An 18,383-nucleotide genomic window follows, 5' to 3' on the forward strand; every position below is an offset into this window, starting at 1 on the left:
AAAACAAAATCCCTCAATCCAGAAATTGAAAACAAAATCTCTCAATCCTGAAATCCTCTCCTCAAAGGTAGTAGAGAAAGAAAGCACTTTTATTACTGAATATGCATTAAATCAGAATATGATGTGAATCACAGGCAATCTACTAAGAAATTGCAATGACAGAAAGAAATTTTACTCTTTTATATACTCAAGCAGGTGCCACCCACAACATACATACATGTTTTCAAGATAAACAATAACTAGCCCTGAAGTGTGAGGACTTGAGGGTACCATTTGTCACACACAGTTCATCATCAGTTCACCTGGTAATTGGGGTGACCATCTGTGTTAGCTAGTTGGCTTTATCCAGAAGAAAAACAAACTATAGTATTCATATCTTTATGAAAGGAGGTAGTTTTGCCACTTGGAGCAAGGTGTTCATTGAAATTAGGCTTCTGTCCTCCAACAGAAAGTGGGAAATAGGGGTGCTATCTCCCTTGATGTTTACATCCTAGGTCTTTGAGAAAGACATTACCAGGTGATAAAGTTGACAAAGTCCTATCTTAATCTTCAAAGAGATTATACATACCTTTCAAAGAGAGGAGAAAGTGCTTACAGTTGCAAGTTTTCTAAAGTAAATGCTCTGAGAAAAAGTTGGGAAGGGAAATCTCTTGATTTCATCAGGGAGAATTAATCCTCTTTCAATTGGTATTTGTCCTTGGAGTAAATAATGCTGATGTGTCTTCTTCTTATGTCTTCTTCTGTCTTCTACTGGTGATACTAGCTAGCTTCGATCTCTTGGTTAAGGTGGAATCTAACAGCTTTCTCCGCTGTAAAGTTACTGTGTTTCCTTTGTAATTAGCAAGTATCTTGAGGGGAGATACTTTGAACCTATGCAAATATACTTTTTCTCATCATTCAGGATATCACTCACACATTTTATTATCCATGGATGGTTCTTGCCTGCAACAGTTATTACAATGGTGTTTACCTAATGATAGTTTCCTGTTTCCATTGTGCCTTCTACATTTATTAGTTGGAATTCTACTGTATGGGAGAGTTGTCCTTTCTCTCACATTTATTTATTTGTTCATTCATTCATTCAGTTATTTCTTTATATCAGTATGGACTCATGGATATTTATTTTATTCTCTGGGTTAAAATCCAGTACCATCATTATTCATTTTGTTACTTAAATTATTCCTGCTTTGCCCATTGGGGACTCTTTGCAGATGGCTTCTGTGTCGTTTTGACATGGTCCTAACATTTTTTTGAGCACCTCATTACTTTCTAGCACTACAAGATGTTCCAGGCTCATTTTGTATTTTTCCTTCTCTGGCCCTTAGAATCAACTGCTTCTCCAAAGAAACCTAGTTCATTTTAGTGGAGAATGGTATTTAGAAACCAATATCTGGACATTAGGAGTGCTCCTTGCTACTGAGATGTCATGGCTTTTAGGGCCTCTCAATAGACAGAGCTAGAAAATATATGTATATATGCAAATACACACATCTACATTTATTTCTGTATCTATCCATCTGTGTATATATGCAGATATATATTTAAAAAACTGAGTTCATACTGATACCTCCAATTCCACACCAGCAGCACAGGGTTCATTCTGTCCTTTCCCATTCCTTATATGAAACTTACTTCTCTAAACTGGGAAACCCCACTCTCATTATCCACAATATATTCATGTATTTGTTCAGTTTTAATGTACCTACAAAATAGTTTTAAAATTGCTAACTCATACTCCTATGAGAAACATTTAATTGACTAGAGTCAGTATTTGTGTAGTTCTTTTTGTCTTTAGCTTTCCAGTATACAGTAAGGACACTATTGTCCCAAGTTACTTAAGTTAGTTTTTTTCTTCCTCATCCCTTTTGTTATGGAACCAGGTTCGTTTGCCCGATGCACAGCAAGCCAAACACTGAGACACTGAGGTCTGCAGCAGAGAAAAGTTTTACTCACAAGGCAGCCAAGGGGGGAGATCCAAGAACAAATCTCAAATCCACTTCCCTGAAGGCAAGGGGCTTGGGATATTGATGGGATAAGGGAGCAGGGTGGTCTGAGGTGTGGGGAAAGATGATTGGAGGAAAGAAAAAGGTGAAATAATCTGTGTTCTGCAGAGGCTGAGCATGCTTTTTCATGGGATGTATGTTCAGAAAATGGCAGTGTTAACATGATCTGAGGGTGGAGTTTTTGGCTCTCTGATGTCAAAAGGTCATCCATCGGACACTTGTACAGGCCCCATTGAATGGTCGGTGGTCTTGACAGGTTTGAGCTGGGCAAGACTAGCTCCATGTTCCTGAAAAACATTTTAAGCAATAGTTATTATATGTCAGAAGTATTATCTATAGGGGGAGGTCAAAGAAGTCTTGTGATGTATGTCTAAGCTATGCGAAACTTGGAAGGTATGCAGTTTGCAAGAACAATTATAGCAAGCTTGGTTAGTGAAGGCAGGTTACAGGATATTATTTATTAAGAAAGTTATAGTTTAAGGGATCTAACTGATGACTCCCCTCTTTTAACTTTCAGTGTGGTTGTGTTATTTATTATAATACAGTTAGGTTCATTTGTTACTGTTTATGTTCTATTTTGGGTACACAACATTGTGGTTGATTTTAATTATTTACCATGTCCTGAAAGTCATAAGCTGTACACACCCCCTGCCCGACTCCCATTCCTACTTAGTTCCTAGTCCTGCATTCTTTATACCTGGTTCTTGTCCATTCCCCATAAGAAACCATTCTCCTTAGTTTCTGGTTTATTTATCCTGTCTTTATCCTATCCTTTTCCACAAATGAGCAGATATGTATCTCTGCCTCTGTCTCTATCTCTATATCTATATTCCTTTCTTTTCTATATGAAGGGTCCACGCTATAGATATCCTTTGGCACTTTGCTGTTTTTCACTTAACAATATATCCTGGGAATCTATGTATAGGTCATTCTCATTCTTAATTGCAACTTCAGAGCTCTTCATTGTATGGATGTACCATACTTTTCTCAACCATTCTCCTATGTGTGGGCATTTAGATTGTTTCTAATATTTTATAATTACAAAAAATATTCCTAACGATCTGATTCCAGTTACAATGTGTGGTTTTTTTCCCCCCCACACCAAGCAGTTCTCTGACACCAGCTGGGTGTCCTACAATTCAACTCAATTCTGATACTATCTACCTGGAGATAGGTAGACCGTCTCTCTGCCCCCACTTGCTAATCTCAAGTCCAGGTTGTTACCTGTGCTTCTGAAGACCCAGCTATAGATCAGAGGTTCCAGTGACCCCCTCTTTTTGTTTGCTAGAGTGGCTTTCAGAACTCAGAGAGACATTTTACCTAGTAGATTACTGGTTTGTTATAAAAGGATAACCAGATGGAAGAGATGCATAGGGCAAGATGCCTAGAGAAGGGCACCGAGTTTCCATGCCTCTGAGCTGGCCACTCTCCCGGAATCTCCATGTGTTCACCAATCCAGAAGCTCTCAGAACCCTGTCCTTTGGTTTTTTTTTTTTATTACATACCCATGGTTGGTTATATCATTGGCCATTGGTGATTGATTCAACCTACAGTTCTTTTTCCCTTCCTATTGGTTCGGGAAGTAAGACTGAAAGTTCCAACCTTCTAATCACATGGTTCTCTCACTCCTGCATCCCACCCTATGCAGAAGCTCAGTCACTGAGAATGGAGGTGCTCTCTGCCCTTCGTGCACAGTTCTGAATCCTCCACACAGAGCACTGAGTGCATTGTGGGTGAACCACTAATAGTTGCTAAATATGTTAGTGTACTTTCTCTTGCCATCCGTTGACATGTTAATAGCTTTCTTAGTATTTATGAAAGACAGCATTTAGATCCTGTACAGTTGGCACATTCTTCAGTGGGAATCCTGGGGACCAAATGACTTATTTAAATGCAGGTGGAGGCTGTACTCTGGCCCCGCATGCTCGGCATTGCTAACCTTTCATCTTGCATTGTTATGTACACACTTCCAGCTGCTCTGCATTCTTAGTGGAAATTTTACATTCCACTGCCTAGATTGGTTCGGTAACCAGAATACCATTTGGGAAGACAAACCAAACAAAAATGACAATGGTGAAATAGAAAGCAAGTTGTAGTAAGTGAAGAAGAATATTAAAGAAAAGACAAACAATCCAAAAAATTTTTTCTTTTCAATGCTTTGTTAGTAGTGGTTTCCGTAATTACTCCTAAGAGTTCTCTTGGGTTAATTGGTTATTTTTTAACTTTATGAGGGTCATGTTATTCTCTTCAGCATAGCATTAGGGAAACCCATGCAGACTTACGAATGCCTTAAAAATGACTCAAGTCCTGTTTAGTTTTGCTATAAGATAGAGTGTCCATTGCAAATAATTATTTTAGAATAAAGTTAATAAATGTGAGGTTTAACATTATATATTCAGAATGCTTGAGATTATCTGACCTTTCAAAATATTCCACAAAATGCAAGAGAGAGAAAATTAAACCAGAAAGCCAATAGTTTAAAAATTTGTGGTATGCTGGGAAATTGATTTGACGGTTCAAAATTTGATGAAAATTAGTGGGCATTTTGTTTTTTAAGACAAAAAGATTTAGCAGTATGGACACATTTAAATATATGCTTACACTTAAGAATTTTTCAAGGAAGGTATTACTAATGATGGGTATATTGTCTTTTGGGTTACTTTTTTAAAAGTTAAAAAATATTTTTTTAGACATTACGTTTTAAAGCTGTTTTAGGTTCACAGCAAAATTGAGGGGAAGGTACAGAGATCTCCCATATAGCCCTTGCCCCCAGACATGCATAGTCTCACAAGAGCGGTAAATTTGTTACAGTTAATGAACCTACACTGACACATCCTAATCACCCACAGTCCATAGTTTACATTAGGGTTCACTTGTGGTGTTATATATTCTATGGGTTTAGACAAATGTATAATGACATGTAACTTTTGGCTCACTTTTAAGCTAAAAAGAAATCTTTTACCTTGCTGTTTTGAATAGCCATGTCATTTTGTGAATTTGTTTTGACTTGTTTTCCTGCTTCAGTGAAGGGGGAGACATTCATTTAGAGAACAGTTCAAAAGCCAAATATGCAAACTGATGCTAAGATATCCATTATTGTCAGAAAAATGACCCTCTGAATAAGAGATGATAATTCACACCTGATAGATGAATCCTAACCCTTCCTTTGGGTATCAACCCCTGGACTGAGTACAACAACACAGGGACCTGTAGAGGACCCAGATACAGATGAGTGGTTGCATCAGCTCATAGAAACTAACTGGACCCTTCTGGGAATGTTCTAAACAGCGGGTTCATTATAATTAGAGACATCTCCTATAACTAGGTTGTCGCTGAAGTTAGAGTGGTTGGAATTTTTTATTATTATATAACAATGCTGATGAAAATATTTCAGTGGCTGGGCTGATTTTGCCACCATGCCTTTCTGGAATTTCTAAAATTTCAGGGGGTTAACAGATTTCAATTTTCATTCCATTGGAGTTCCATAAATTATACTGATATGATCATGTATAGAATAGTGGGCAGGTAGCAGTGAAGGGGAGAGAAACTTGGGTGGTCTTGAGAAGATACTGGAACCAGTGAATAAGGGTGGTCTAGATATGCCAATATATATAAAAGTTTACAGATATTCAGTTGTATATAATTCAAGAAAGCTCTTATTTAAATGGGTACAAATGTGTCTACTATTTCTGCTAGTGGCCAATTTCTGTCTTGGGCAACATTAGCAGTAGGAATGAACCCTGCACTGGGAATCAGAAGTGGACCCATATGACTGCTTCTTTGCTTACTGTGTGACCTTGAGGGGTGGAGAGGCTCATCTTTTCCTTTCTGTACAACTGGAATAATACTAACCTCATAATATTATTTTGAGGAATAGACATCACTATAAGTGTGAAAGCATTTTATAAATTCTGTTGTGTTTTACAATTGTAAACTTATTTGAAAATAACTAACATAAAGGTATTACAAAAAGTCAAGGTAACATGTGGAAAGTGTTTGATACAATTCTGGGCATGGTATGTGCTCAAAAAATTGGCCCCAATTTTGTTTAATTAAAGTATTTACTGAAGATGTATACACACACACACACACACATATACACACACAATGGAATATTACTCAGCCATAAAAAAGAATGAAATAATGCCATTTGCAGCAACATGGATGGACCTAGAGATTATCATATTAAGTGGTTATCATATTAAGTCAGATAGAGAAAGATGAATATATATGATATAACTTATATGTGAAATCTAAAAAAAAAATGATACAAATGAACATATTTACAAAATAGAAATAGACTCACAGACATAGAAAACAAACTTATGGTTACCAAAGAGGAGAGGAGGGTAAACAAATTAGGAGTTTGGGATTAACATACACACACTACTATATATCAAATAGATAAACAACAAGGACCTACTGTATAGCACAAGGAGCTATACTCAATATTTTATAATACCCTGTAATGGAAAGGAATCTGAAAAAGTATCTATCTATCTATCTATCTATGAATCACTTTGCTGTACACTTGAAACTAACACAGCATTGTAAATTAACTATACTTCAATTAAAAAAAGTATTTACTGAGTGAATTCTATGTCCAAAGCGCCATGAATGGATCTTTGAGTTATAGATGAGGCTCGTTACTAAAAAAATAAAAGAGAGATGCAGTCCATGAAAATATTGATAACATAAGGGGAATATGTTAATACCTATGAAAAATGTTGTATGGAGATTCAGACAAAATGATACGGAATTTCTGAGGAGAGAATTATATCCACATGAGTGAAGGGTAGGCGGTAGAATAGTGAGAAATGAGGTTAGAGTGTGAAAAGATGGGGCCAGCTCAGATGTGATCTCAAATACCCAAGTCCAGGACATGTGGACTTCATCTGAAGGCGGTGAAGGAAAATAGAGTTGAAGCCTCTTTGTGTAGGTTGGGCTATATTTTGCAAATAAATGGCTTCAGTATGTTTTTTTTCCTAAATGCCTAAGTCTATCATATGGACAGTTACAAAAACGTGATTTTTTAAAAAAAATTTATTTATTTTGTTTATTTATTTTTGGCTGCATTGGGTCTTCGTTGCTGCGCGCGGGCTTTCTCTAGTTGCGGCGAGCAGGGAGCTACTCTTCGCTGCGGTGTGCGGGTTTCTCATTGCGGTGGCTTCTCTTGTTGTGGAGCACAGGCTCTAGGCACCCGGGCTTCAGTAGTTGTGGCTCGCGGGCTCAGTAGTTGTGACGCATGGGCTTAGTTGCTCCGCGGCATGTGGGATCTTCCCGGACCAGGGCTCAAACCCATGTCCCCTGCATTGGCAGGCGGATTCTTAACCACTGCGCCACCAGGGAAGCCCATGTGATTTTTTTTAAAAAAGCAATTTAAAATTGAATTTTAAAATTGTATCAGGAGTTTTTACAAGAGATCAGTGGTCATTAGATTTTCATGGTGGTGTCGTTTAATGGCATCATTTCCTCAGGTCCTTAGACCGACTTTGGTTTACTTGGCCTAGGGTTTCAAGAGGTGGTGAGTGCTGAGATTTGAGGCAGGTGGATCTGAAGCATTCAGCCTAGCGGCCCCAGGGAATGGTATTGCCACTTCATTAATTAGTTCATGAAGCATCCCTTAGGGCTAGTTTAGCAGGATTATCCCTATTTTTACAGAGCAAGAAAATGAGGTGTGAGGTGTTGAATTGGCAATCTGTCTTGGAGTTCAGAATTTCAGACCTTTAGTCAGTTCCTCAGTTTGTAGATCTTGTTCTTATTAATCCAAATATGTATGTTCACAACAATTTTAGTTTCATTGAGTTTATTTTTTTAAATAAAAATTCATATTTTTAAGTCATGCAGGTTTTAACTTGAATTTGACCCAGCTGTGATATTGTCCAAGTGTCACGTGGAATTTGTGAGCTTGAGTTAAATTATATACTTAGACTTGTCAAATTCACATAACGTTTTTTTTCTGTTTGTTGTTGGGTTTTGTTTGTTTGTTTGTTTTTGGTATAGCCATCTGTGACATAAACACAATCTAAATGAGATACCAGAGGCAGAGTGATATATTGAAAGATGCATGTGATTTATATTCAAAGACCTGGCTCACCCCATTCTAGCAGAGTGAACATGCTTAAGTCACTTTTGCCATCTTTGACTTTGAAATATTTCCAAGAAAAATGTTAGCCAAATATTTAATCTATCTATCCATCCATCCAAGCTATCTAATTTCTACTCAGGGAGTGACTCCCCTCTGATTCACCAGGCTAACCTACTTCTCAATATCCAAATAAACTGGGTTTTCCAAGACAACGTTGAACCCAGTTCAGAATCAAGGTAAGAGGTCAGCTATAAGCATGTTCTGCTTTTGCCTGGTGGTGGTTCCCTCACTAACTGACAAAGCCAACCGGGAGTATGATCTCTGCTGAGTCCAAAATGAATGTCCGAGTTTTGCATTGATGCCTTTTCAGTTGATTTGGTTCCATAGTCACAGATTACACCTAACACTGGTCAGGATGCCCACCAGCAAGACATTCCTGGTACACGGGGGTCTCAGTGGGAGTACTTCATACTCAATCCTTTGGGGTCCATCCCTCCATAACCAGGTGTGTTGATACTTAACATTATTCTCATATTTCAAACATTATTCATTTTCAAAGGGCAAGGGAAAGTGTACAGCCTAATAAGAAAATGTTCGTGTTTTAAAAATATATTCTAATTGATTATTATGTTTCCCATATCTAAGCCACAGTGTCTCTAGATTAGCACCAAGTGACCAAGTGACCAACACTTAATCTCTGATAAGGGCTTTGGGAAAGCTCCCCTTATATGTAGTTCATTTGCTTAATTCTTTTGTGATTTAAGTTATTATTTAAAATGCCAATTAGAAAAATGCATTTTTAATGAAAAATGGTATTTTTTCCCCTCAAAAGTCCTAATTGTTTTATACAATGGTCTTACATTTTTTTTTCAATTCAAACATATTACTTGGATTATTTTTTCAAATTATTTTATTAGTATATCTGGAAACAGACTGATTTAGTTATTTTAACTAAAATGACTCAAAGAAATATATATTTAAGATTAATCTTCAGTTCAGCTGGTTAATCATGAACATTTGGAGAGTATTTTTGTCATACTGAATGAGGAAAACAACTTATTCAAGACAGATGGTTTAATTTAATTCAAGCAACAACTTACAGACTCAGAATAAAGTTATATAATTATTTAAAAAATCATCTATTTGTGAATTTCTGTATATAATAACTATAGACATGTATGCGCTAAAGAAAAATAGCATATATCAGGCAGCTCAACAGGAGTTTCCAAGTTATTTGTTTATCTAATGTAGTCACCTTCATCTTTAATTCAACAGTCTAACAGGGTATTAAGCAATCAAGGTTGGAAGGAAAGACATTTGAAAAAATAACAATTGGTATGACGTATGTGCTCAGTACATTACTAGTTAATATTGAGGGTAACTACAAAGTAACAGTAGGGACAATAAATTAAAAACCAGGTAAGTAAAATGTACAGTATGTTAGACGATGGTAAGTGCTATTAAAAAAAACAAAAAGGCAGGGAAGGGCAATAGAGAACCAGGGATGTGGCAGAAACTTTAAGTTCAGTGGCCAGGGAGTCAGTATTAAGAGGTGGGGAGGATTTCACGAGGCAGATACTATCAGCATAGACGCAGAATCAGAAAGGCCTGTCCTTCACACAGGCAAAGACTCATTTGCAGTTAAACAAGCTAAGCCTTAAGAGGAAGCAAATCTGCTGGGAGAGGGATTTGTAGTCATCCAAGGTGCTGTAAACTACAACCCTGGCCACAGAACTTTATTCCTTGTAAATCGAATCTATTTTCTTATGCTATAGTATGAACTAAATAAATCAAGGGACCCTTGGGATCAATCAAGAGTAAGCTTGCAATACATTCCATTAAACCGAAAAAACTGCCTCTTCTTTATTTCAGCAAATTCTCAATTCTAATAATTTATTCTACAGAAATGCTTACATATTTATGCAAATAAATATTTATGAGGAAATCTATCATGGCATTATTTGCAATAGCAAAATTTAGAAACAACCAATAGGATTGTCATTGAGGGACAGGTTAAATAAATTATGGCACATCCATGGTGTGGAATATACACAGCTATTACAAAGAATGTAGCAACCCTTACTGTAACTACCAGTATGGAACAACCGCCATGGTAATTGTTAAATGAAAAAAGCAAGGTGCAGAAGAATGGGTACAGCAAGTTATCCCTATGTTTAAAAATTACATGTATAAAATGGCCACATAAGACAATATGTATATGTAGGTATAGGCTGCCTTTGAATGAATATTGCTAATTCTGGTTGCAACTTTGTGGTTGTGGGACAGGAATGGGAAAGAGTCTTCCTTTTCACTGTATGCCCCATTTTACCACTTGAATTTTGGTCAGGTGCATACATTATCTGTTAAACTTTTTTTTAAAAAAAGTCGACATCGCTGCAAATATTAGCTTAGGGCCAAGAATCTCTGGGTTTAAAATGCAAAAAAAAATTATTGTGATTGATTAAAAATTTTTTACTCTAAATTAGAGTCTCTTTTAATTAAATTTCAATAAGCATTTATTGTTCAACTAGCAGGCATTGCCAAGTGTTGTTTTAGGCACTGGAGAGTCAAGAAGAATTCTACCCTTTGTTCTTCTCAAAATGGCATAATTTGACTGAAGAGAGAGTCCCATAAATTATTTAGGGTTAATACTTATCTCTAAAATAACTACCAAAGTGCAAAGCAAATAGTGGTTCACTTGTATGGACAGCCCTGCCCCTTAGTATGTGTGATTTTAGGCAAATTAATTAAGCTCCAGTTTCTTCATCTGTAAAATGGGGTTAAATAGTAAGTACTTATTCAGGGCATGGTTTTGATGATTAAATGATATATAAGGCATGTAAATTGCTCAGTACAGTGCTTGTCATTAAATATAGTGAAATAAATGTTGACTGTTTTTATTAATCAGTTCCCTTTGCTATTTTTATTAATCAGCTCCGTTTCAAATCAGGAAGGAAAAAAAAAAGCCCTAAAAACAAAAGTGAGATCATCAATACTATAGTAGCCGTAGCAGTTTGAGACAGAAAAGTAAAGAAGGGTGAACAGGGAAGGACTGGTGATGACTGGGCTGGGCGTTGATTAGCAAATGGAATTTCAGCAGGTGGAGGAAGGGGGAGGGCGTTTTGGGCAGAGGGGCTTGATGAGCAAAGGCGCGGAAGAGGATTCAGTGTGTGTTTTGGGAAGGGAAGAGGGTAGGCTGGTTTGACCTAAAGTCACAACTAGAGGCCGGGGAGGAAGGAGTGTTGGTGGGAGATGAGGGAACCAAGGAAGCAGTGGTTGGTCATGGGGGTCCTTGTAGGCCAAACTTAAGAGTTGGGGTGTATCTTTCGTTCAGTGGAAACCAGATAGCAGAAGACTGAGGAGAGGATAGGGTGGGAGGAATTAGGGAGAGGAATGATGAAGAGGAGAGAAAGGGCCAAAGGGTCAAGGGAGAAACTGAAGACACCAGATGGGGGTGAAGGGTCCTAGCTATTTAATGGAACAAGCAGAGGCAGCAGGGGATAAAATCAAGATGGGGGCTTTGCTTTGTAAGGGGATAAGGATCCTTCTCCTGAGACAGGCAGCAGAGGAGAAAAGTGGTGAAGATGTAGAAGAAGTGGGTTATGGACGGAAGGGAGGTTGAAAGCCTTCATGCCTGTTGGCCTTTATTTTCTTGAAGTTTGGAGGGAAATGATTTGCTGAGAGTGAGTGTGCCTGGAGTGTGATTTTAGGATTTAGAATGAAAGGTAGGGATTTGGACAGTTCACTGTGGGAAATGTAAGAAGTAGTTGATTTGGGAGAACAGGGTTGGCCGATGCCAAGGCCTTGTCTCAGACCAAGGTGCCTGAGGGGCCATGTGGTTCTCGGTACAGCAGCCTGAACCCTGGAAGCAAAAGGAGCGGGAAAGATGACCAGACCTACCCAGATGCAAGGGGTTCAGGAATGGAGGGTGGTGGTCAGTGTCTGGCTGGTGGATAGAGGAAGAAGTGAAGTCGAGAAAAGCTGATGAAGTCAGTCTCAAGAGAATAGGATGGGGTCAAGTGCCTGGTGGGGACCCAGAAACTCTAGGCAGCAGGCGGGTGAGGAGAGATGACCAAACACTATGTTGTGGCTGGAGGGGGAGGACACTTGGGAGTCCAAGATTTTATAGGATTATTTTATTTTATTATTTTATTTTTGTTTTACAGAAAGTAATTGCTTAAAAAAGTTGCCTTAAAATTCTCATAATAGCTCAACAGTTTCTGTTGTTGGCACAGATCATGAGCAGTATGCCCAGCGCTTAAGTGAAATTTTTCTTGAGAGCTCTGTTAAGGCAACATACCATCGATAGAGGGTGAGCCCAGAGTGTTTATGTAAGTGGAGAAAAAAGCAAGGTTTTAACAAAGGCAACACAGATCTCAGCCAGTTCCCTGGAAACCTGTAATTTTTCCTCATAGGGGGAAAAAAAAAGCACTCGGTGCTTTGTATTTCATAAGCTCGGTGATTTGTATTTCTTTGCTTTTGAAGGTAAAACCAGTAATCCACAGCAGGATCAATGTGTCAGCTCGCTTTAGAAAACCGCTTCTGGAACCCTGCGCTATCTTGTAAGTTGGAGCCCTTTACATTTTGAGTTAAAATTGATGTGGTGGTTTCCTTTTGGGTTGGGATTTATTTTGTAGTTTTAAAGGCATAACTGTGTCAAATGGTTTGGCTCACTGGCTTTGCTTTTTTTCCAGCTTGATTGCAAATGGAGACCTTATAAACCCAGCTTCTCGACTCCTCATCCCTAGAAAAACCTTGAATCAGTGGGATCATGTACTACAAATGGTCACGGAAAAAATAACTCTGAGGAGTGGGGCTGTCCACAGGTATGTCAAAGTAATCTTGCAAGTGGATGGGTTTCAGAATTGCTGAGGATATTCCCAAGAGGCTCTGTAGTCACTGGTCCCTAGATTTGAATTTCAGCTCACCAGTTAGGCTCTATATGCCTCAGTTTCTCTATCTGTAAAATGGGTATATAATTGTTCGTACCTTGTAGGGTTGTTTTAGGAAGGAGTTAATCCTCATAAAGAGCTTAGAACAGTACTTGGCACATAGTAACTTCTCAACAAATATTAACTGTTTATATTCTTTGGCACATAGAGCACATCAACAAATATTAACTATTTTTTTCTTTTGATTTACAGCAAATAGGCAAGCATCAGCATTGTTTTATTTGAGGAGGACTTTTTTTTTTTTTTTTTTTTTTTTTGAGTGAGCCAGCTTCTTGACTCTTAATTAACTGTCCTTTTCTTTAGGAGATATTTATAATTATCTGATGGTCCAAATTATTTGCCTCAGGTAAAAAAATCAGACATCAGGAGGTATTAGTGGGTTTAGGAAGGAGGCAAGTTAGAGAGGATAATTAAGTGGGGTTGCCTAAACTTGAGAAATCAAAAACATTTTTCTCAAATTCTAATATTTAAGTGAAGATTAAAATCATGGCTTTTAAGTTGTGAAGCCTATGAAACTATACCTTGATGGAGTCTCATTTATTTATTATCTCATAGGTGGGAGGGTTACAAATAATATAGACATGTACAGAGATTATATATAATATGTGACACACAAATATTTGAAATCCAATAAAGAGTTTTCTGGTAGTTATTCTTGAATATTACCCTCACCCAGTCTCTCTGACATACTCCACTGGTAGAGAACACTATAGACATAGAGGGTAAAATAAGCTCTCAGATGGTTGTATGTTTTTCAGTTAAATGTGGGTACAGATTAATGTATGCATATTTACATATATTAGTATATATAGTTTCACAACCATTGTGATTTTAAATATAATTGTTTTAATTGAAAATATAATACTTCACATGCAGTAAAAAATGCAAATAGGAAAGAAATATAAATAAAAACTATTTCTCCCACCTCAGGTTCCCCAGTCTTTCTTTCCAGTACTTTTCTGCATCATTGCAGGATGGAAACTGGAATTCATAGAAACACAAATGGGAACACACACACACATGAATAAATATGTAAATACACCTTACTTTTTTCCCTGTAACAACAAATCTTGGACAGTTTTCTTATCAGCACAAATTGCTCTATCTTATTATGTTTAACGACTACAAAATATTCCATTTTATGGGTGTACCTTAATCTACTTAACAGTCTCCTCTTGATGGAAATTTCGGTCATTTTCAACCTTTTGCTATTACAGTACGTGTTTTTGTATCTAAGCAGAGTTTGTTAAGAGATGAAAGTGTAGAAGTTGAATTGCTGTATCAAGTGGTGAATGCTATTAAATTTTGATAGATACTGCCAACTGTCTTCCAAAGAGTCTGTACCAATTTACCAAAAGTGCATGAGAGGGCCTGTTTTTCATGCTCTCATCTATACTATAAAACTAACAAACATCTTGTCTTGGTAAAAGTAGTATTTCATTGTTTCTTGAATTTTATTTATTTAATATACTACAACAACAACATCACTGATCATTTCTTGTGTGCGAGTCATTATTCCAAGTGTTTTACATTTTTAACTTAATTAACTCAGCAACCCTATGAGGTGACTAATTCTATTAGTCTCTTTTAATAGACATGAAACATGAGACATAGAGGGGGAAATTTACTTGCCCAGGATTATTCAGGTAATGAGTAGAAGGGCTGGAATTCAAACCTAGTAGGCAGTCTGCTCCAGAGCCTGTGCTGTTAACTGCCAAGCTAGTCTGTAAATAAATGCCATACATTTATCTCCCATTATATATGAATGAACATATTCATTACATATGAATATGAATATATATCTCTCATGGCCTTTGCACATTTATTTTATTAATTTATAGGGACTCTTTATATATTACAGAAATTAGCCTTTTCTCATATATGAGTTTTAAATGTTTCCATATTTAAATATATTTATGTTTCCAATTTGTATTTTTATAACTCTTTATGTTTCTTTTTGCACACAGATATGATGAATTTTGATGCAAATTTTCAATCTTTCATTATGATCATTAGGTTCTATGATTAGCTTAGGTCTTCTTCACTCTGAGATTATAAAAATATTCTCCCATGTTTTCGTCTTTCAACTTTTAAATTTCATTTAAATCTTTGATCCTTTTGGATTTCATTTTGGCATCAGAAGTAAAGGCAGATCTCAACAGTTATACACTGATTTTTTTTTAAAAGATATATAGTTTTGTCTTTTGACACATACATAGATGTAAACCCACTCAATAAATAATATGAAGCACACAAAGATACATACACACAATTGCATGCCCAGATATACCTATTCATACATATATTGATATGAACAAATTAATACATAGAAATAAAATATATTCCAGAACAAATACAGAAATGAGAATATAGTTATATGTCCCCTGAACACCTGAATACTTGGAGAGGCTTAATTCTTACTGTAATGCCAGACGTGAATGAGGTTTGGTTGCTGCTCACTTGGGACACGCCTACCCTCCCTTAACAGAACAGAACAGGGAGGGTTCCCTGTGCATCAGTATATATATCAAAAGCATCCCACACAAATTGGTTCAACTCCTTGTTTATGATTCTTGCGTTTTATAGCAAAGTAAGAAAGCAGGTCAACAAGAGTCATATAAAAGAAGGCTAAAATCACAGGCTAGAATTTATTCAGTATCTTTTACCTACCTGTTGAGGAAACCAGTCAAATTTTGGCTGTTTCCAGAGTCACAGCTTTGCTGCCTTTTAATTTCTAGCTATAAAAGTTAACTACTGATTCAGATCTTCCTATTTTGAAGGAAAACGAAAGAAGAAGAATATCTGGATCTAGGCCAGTGGTTCTCAACCAGGGCAATTTTGCCACTAGGGGATGCTTGCGGTGTCCGGAGTCATAGGGAATAGGGGCAGCTACCATCTGCCATCTAGTAGGTAGAGGCCAAAGGTGCTGTTGACATCTTACAATTCCCAGGACAACCTCCCCACCTCTCCTACAATTATCAGGTCCAAAATGTCAATAATGTTCAGCAACCCTGGTGTAGGTCAAGGCAGAAAATCCAGATATCTGGGTTAAGTGTTGGTATTTAGACTTTGAGGGATAGAATTACATTATAAAGAAAGACTTTAGAATCTTTATACTAACTCAGTACTAACACATTTTAGGGGGTTTGGTGGCTGTTTTTGTTTTACTTCTTGACTCCATATGTTATGGCCATTTACATAATCAGTAAACAAGTAGACAGGTCAATGGCAACTATCACTGCCCTTAATTATATAATATAAGAAGTCTGAGAATCTTAAAAGTTATTATCTTAAAACCCTTCCAGTTACTAACTCTTTTGTTTATCACCTTCAAAAACATGCATTGTCTTTGTGGTGTAGTTTTCTAATAGTCTGTTTTTTCTTGTTCTTTAAACAAGTTCTGTGGACACTTTAAATCGTCTAGCAAAGTTATCACTGTTCTTTTAATAAGTAACATATTGTAGTTTGCAGCAGCAGTTTTACAGTAAAGGGAAGTTCTTGTGAAATCCCTTGATTCTGGGAAGATGAGGGAAGGCAAAAGAAAAAAGAAAGGAAGCATGAACGCTATGCAGTTCTGCATCATTAATACTAGCAATGGGTTCTTTTACCTCCTGCCCTCTCACCTCTTGTTTTCTGACCCAGTTCTGTGTGCTTGGATGTAAAATTTTGGCTGAGGGCTGCTCTTGCATGGAATGCAGTAAGTAGCTTGTCAACCTGACCAATGCATTAAGAAAATGAATTTTAAAGGTGCTCACAGAATATAAGTAGAAGAATCAAACTTCAGTGGAAGCCGAGCTTCATTTAAAGCACGACGTTCTCTACAAGTTAATTCTTTCCCTCTAAAATCTAAATAGGGCAGCAATAGGGGATCATTATGTTAGATTGTCAGATTTCTTGGGATGAAACACTGTACAGCTAGAGAGTAACTGCATCTGCATTATAGCAATGGCATTTAGCTGAGTCTAATGACTTTGACGCATTTATAATTCAGTAATTAGCATAGTAACGAATGAGCCAACTTAAGAACAGAGTTTTTAATTGACTTTGTGATTTTAAGCAGTTCTTGCAATGCTTGTTAAAATTTTAATCGCTGGCATTCATATTTTGGCAGACTTTATACTTTAGAAGGAAAACTGGTTGAGAGTGGGGCAGAGTTGGAGAATGGGCAGTTTTACGTGGCTGTCGGCAGAGATAAGTTTAAGAAATTGCCTTACAGTGAATTACTTTTTGACAAGTCAACGATGAGAAGGTCTTACGGGTAAGTTTGCATCCTCATTCACCTCTCACATTTTAACTATCACTTGAAATAGCATTCAGTCTTATGCTGACCAGTGGTCTATTTTATAGAATCTTGTTTATCAGTTAAAATGGAAAGCATGCATGAAATAAATTGATCGGTGTTTATTTTGCCGTGATTGGAGATTGAGAACTATTGCATGAAAATATAATTTTGAGGAATCCATGATAGACTATATAGTATTTTTGTTACCATTCACTTACGAATTTATAATAAAGACTTATTCTTGTGAAAAAGATACAGGGCGGGCAGTGAGCTTCTATACAGCATACGTTATTAGAAGTTTTAATAACATCTTAACTGGTTAGCTAGACCAAATAACTTTTCAGTCGATGCACAGAGAAACTTCTAAAGGTGATTAAAAATGAATATTTTCTACTTTAAAAAATAAAAACAGTAAAATATAAAAATGATATAGTTCCTTTTGTACAAAGAAGTAGAGTGGCTGGGTGTGTAGTTATTACATGCAGAATTTTAAAGATTACACTTTTAACTACACATAGTACACAGTGGACCATTTTCCTGTATGAGATGTCATATATTTGTGAAGAATGCCTTATTTCAGCCCAGTGGATGGACGCCGAGGCATGCATTTTCATGAAGAGCCCCAGCCCTGGATGCACGGACCCTTTGGCTTGCTCATGGTGCCCTGCAATCCATCTCTGCTGCTTTTCTGTGTCCACTTTGCTAGAAAACTGACTTTTTGTAGCTGTCCTCTGCTAGGGTGGGTGATTTGTGGCAGAGATAGAGCAGAATGTCACCAATTTGTTTTCCATTAATTTGCAATCTGTGTAGCTTGATGGAGAGGCTAGCCAAGGGTTTCATAAGTAATAGATGAAATGGAATTTCAGGGGTGGTGTTCGAAGTATGCAAGCAGACTTACTGCTAACCATCCTTACCCATCCATGAAATCAAATCCTTCACAACCTTTGCTAAACAATACTGGGTTAGGCTGCTGGGCGTTGCAGTACACACTGCAGTAAGAGCTTGTACTTGATGGCAGTGAGAAAACTAGCTCTTGGTGGCCTTTCTCAGACAGATTA

The 18,383-nt window shown here is 37.1% G+C and overlaps 1 protein-coding gene across 1 annotated transcript in view; it reads left to right on the forward strand.

Moving 5' to 3' along the window:
• Positions 1-18,383, forward strand: part of DCDC2 (doublecortin domain containing 2) — a 157,203-nt gene that overhangs the window by 41,305 nt on the left and 97,515 nt on the right. Inside the window, exons 3-5 of the mRNA XM_068557832.1 lie at positions 12,577-12,653; positions 12,786-12,917; positions 17,155-17,301. Of these exons, the coding sequence (XP_068413933.1) occupies positions 12,577-12,653; positions 12,786-12,917; positions 17,155-17,301 (356 nt within the window). The remainder of the gene's footprint in view (positions 1-12,576; positions 12,654-12,785; positions 12,918-17,154; positions 17,302-18,383) is intronic.

This window comes from Eschrichtius robustus, chromosome 12 (assembly GCF_028021215.1).
Source record: "Eschrichtius robustus isolate mEscRob2 chromosome 12, mEscRob2.pri, whole genome shotgun sequence".
Classification (NCBI taxonomy): domain Eukaryota; kingdom Metazoa; phylum Chordata; class Mammalia; order Artiodactyla; family Eschrichtiidae; genus Eschrichtius; species Eschrichtius robustus.